The sequence below is a fragment of the Phalangium opilio genome, unplaced genomic scaffold, assembly GCF_054372755.1.
Source record: "Phalangium opilio isolate 3A_F unplaced genomic scaffold, DU_Popi_V2 ptg000329l_1, whole genome shotgun sequence".
Lineage (NCBI taxonomy): Eukaryota > Metazoa > Arthropoda > Arachnida > Opiliones > Phalangiidae > Phalangium > Phalangium opilio.
The window spans coordinates 8,624,373-8,626,202 of record NW_028324226.1 but is presented as its reverse complement, the minus strand read 5'-3'; the positions used below and the strand labels follow the sequence as shown (position 1 = coordinate 8,626,202).

Here is a 1,830-nt window from a genome sequence, read left to right as displayed (position 1 = left end):
CGAATAACGTTACTTTTACTAAACATTTAGCGAAACATTAACCAATTTTTAGTGTTTTGCTGATACTTTTAATTGAACTATAGACATTTCATGTCTCTTTCAACCCCTTTTTTAGTTTCCTACGAGAAAAAATTAATCGCAATTCATTAATTTGAAGAGTTTTCTGTTATGTTAATACCTATAAACATATTAGAAACCAAAATGCGATAATATCAAAACATACATTATATCGTATCTTCCTGAACTTTAGAGGGTTTTGGCGCTCGCTTTCACTGAAAAAAGTGTAGGCTTAGTAGATAAGATAGAGGATTCTGGAGATAAGAATTTTACGATAAAGACGCATTTTAAAGGAAAGAAATTTTCAGTCAGGTTTTCATTAAAATAATGTATTTAACTTTAATTTTCACTTTTAATAACACTTAAAACAATTTAAATATGAACCAAATATTTATGAATTATACTAAAATTATACAGAATATATTCAAAAATTTATATAAATTAATAGCAAGAGTTATGTTCGGTGAGGGTCTATGTTGGTATATCAACGTGTCCATGAGCAAGGGTCGTGATTCCATCTTCAAGTATGTAGCGCTTATCATCGCATGGGTTCAAGCATAGCTTGTTTTGCCGTATTGTGTAGAGATTATGTTTTGCACTGACGATGCGATTCATCTCTGCAGTGGTAATTTTCCGATTCAGGAGACAATCTCGGTAATCAGCGTGAAAAACGCTTTTCCTCACAACTCTTTTGCAGATGCCCTTGGCCGTCTTCTTCTCACCATTCGCAGACAGAATGGAGTACATCTTTGGCCGTAAGCCGCAGAACTCTTGGATGGGTAGACCGTTTAACTCATCTTTGAATTTCCCCAGACGCTTTTTATTCTTATTACTAAAAAGCGGATGGTCGGTGGGGTACCCCGAGAAATCGTAATGGTGTGCTTTTTGAGCCAAGTCCTTGTATAAATCATTCGTCTCGATGTAATACGTGAGACTGTCAGTATCGGTGAAAAGGAGTTTGGCTTTATCGTTGTACTGTGCTCGGATGGTATCATAATGGAACCAGTACATCAGTAGCTTCGAGAGATCCAGGATGGTGAAACCGGTATATATAGGTCGATTCAAGGTGATTGATTTTCTTATTGAGTGAATTCCCACCAAATCATTATGAAAAATGGTGAATTTTTCGAATGTTGGAGAGCTAGCTTTCTTAATAGCTTATTTGGGGTGTTGAACTAGGTCAAACTTGATTCGATTCCTCAAATTCTCCATCGTTTTACCGAAGACGGCGTTATTCATTAATTTAAAGAAATCCTTCTCGAAATCGTTGGCGGCCATCTTTCTTTTTTCTGTATTGAAGGCGATATACTCGGAGAGCCAAGTTCCCTGCTCGAAGGATAGAATTCAGTTAAAATGTTGAAAAAGCTGTCCTTCGAGGGTAGTTGCTCTCGGTTGAATTGTTCTGTATACTGTCCATGAGATCGTAGGGGTAGACTCCTTTTCTCAATAGTAGGGCTACCTCATCAGGGTTGTACACGGAATTTAAAATGGGAAACTTATCGGAGCCTCCTTTAGCCAGGTTCCCCACGAGGGTTTCCAGGGGAGCAGCTAAAAACCGAAACGAGTCGACGAAACGCAGATGTCCCAGCGAAAAGGAGATGTACGTCTCACTATTGCTCGGAATGCAATCGATTCTTTTATTTTTGATTAGTCCGATCTGCTGCATTAGAAGATGCCCATCGTAGCGGCTGAGGTTATGAAGAAAGACGGGAATATGATTCGGCGGTTTCAGTTTCAGGTTGCAAGTATTATGTGCCGCTCCACGATACATTC

General features: G+C 38.4%; 1 protein-coding gene across 1 annotated transcript; it reads right to left on the bottom strand.

Moving 5' to 3' along the window:
* Window positions 1-528: 528 nt before the first annotated feature.
* On the bottom strand, window positions 529-1,335 carry LOC149610684 (uncharacterized). The gene is made up of 2 exons (XM_089859565.1): window positions 1,244-1,335; window positions 529-1,135 (listed from the first exon to the last, which is right to left on the bottom strand). Exons 1-2 carry the CDS (start codon window positions 1,333-1,335, stop codon window positions 529-531), a joined length of 699 nt encoding a protein of 232 aa, XP_089715691.1.
* Between the last annotated feature and the right edge of the window lie 495 nt (window positions 1,336-1,830).

What these genes read in the sequence shown, in the direction of transcription:
- LOC149610684 (XM_089859565.1), bottom strand. Translation starts at nt 1,335, where the DNA reads ATGGCCGCCAACGATTTCGAGAAGGATTTCTTTAAATTAATGAATAAC. An exon ending in AATTTGAGGAATCGAATCAA is followed by an intron (nt 1,136 to 1,243) that starts GTTTGACCTAGT and finishes TCACTCAATAAG; the next exon opens with AAAATCAATCACCTTGAATC.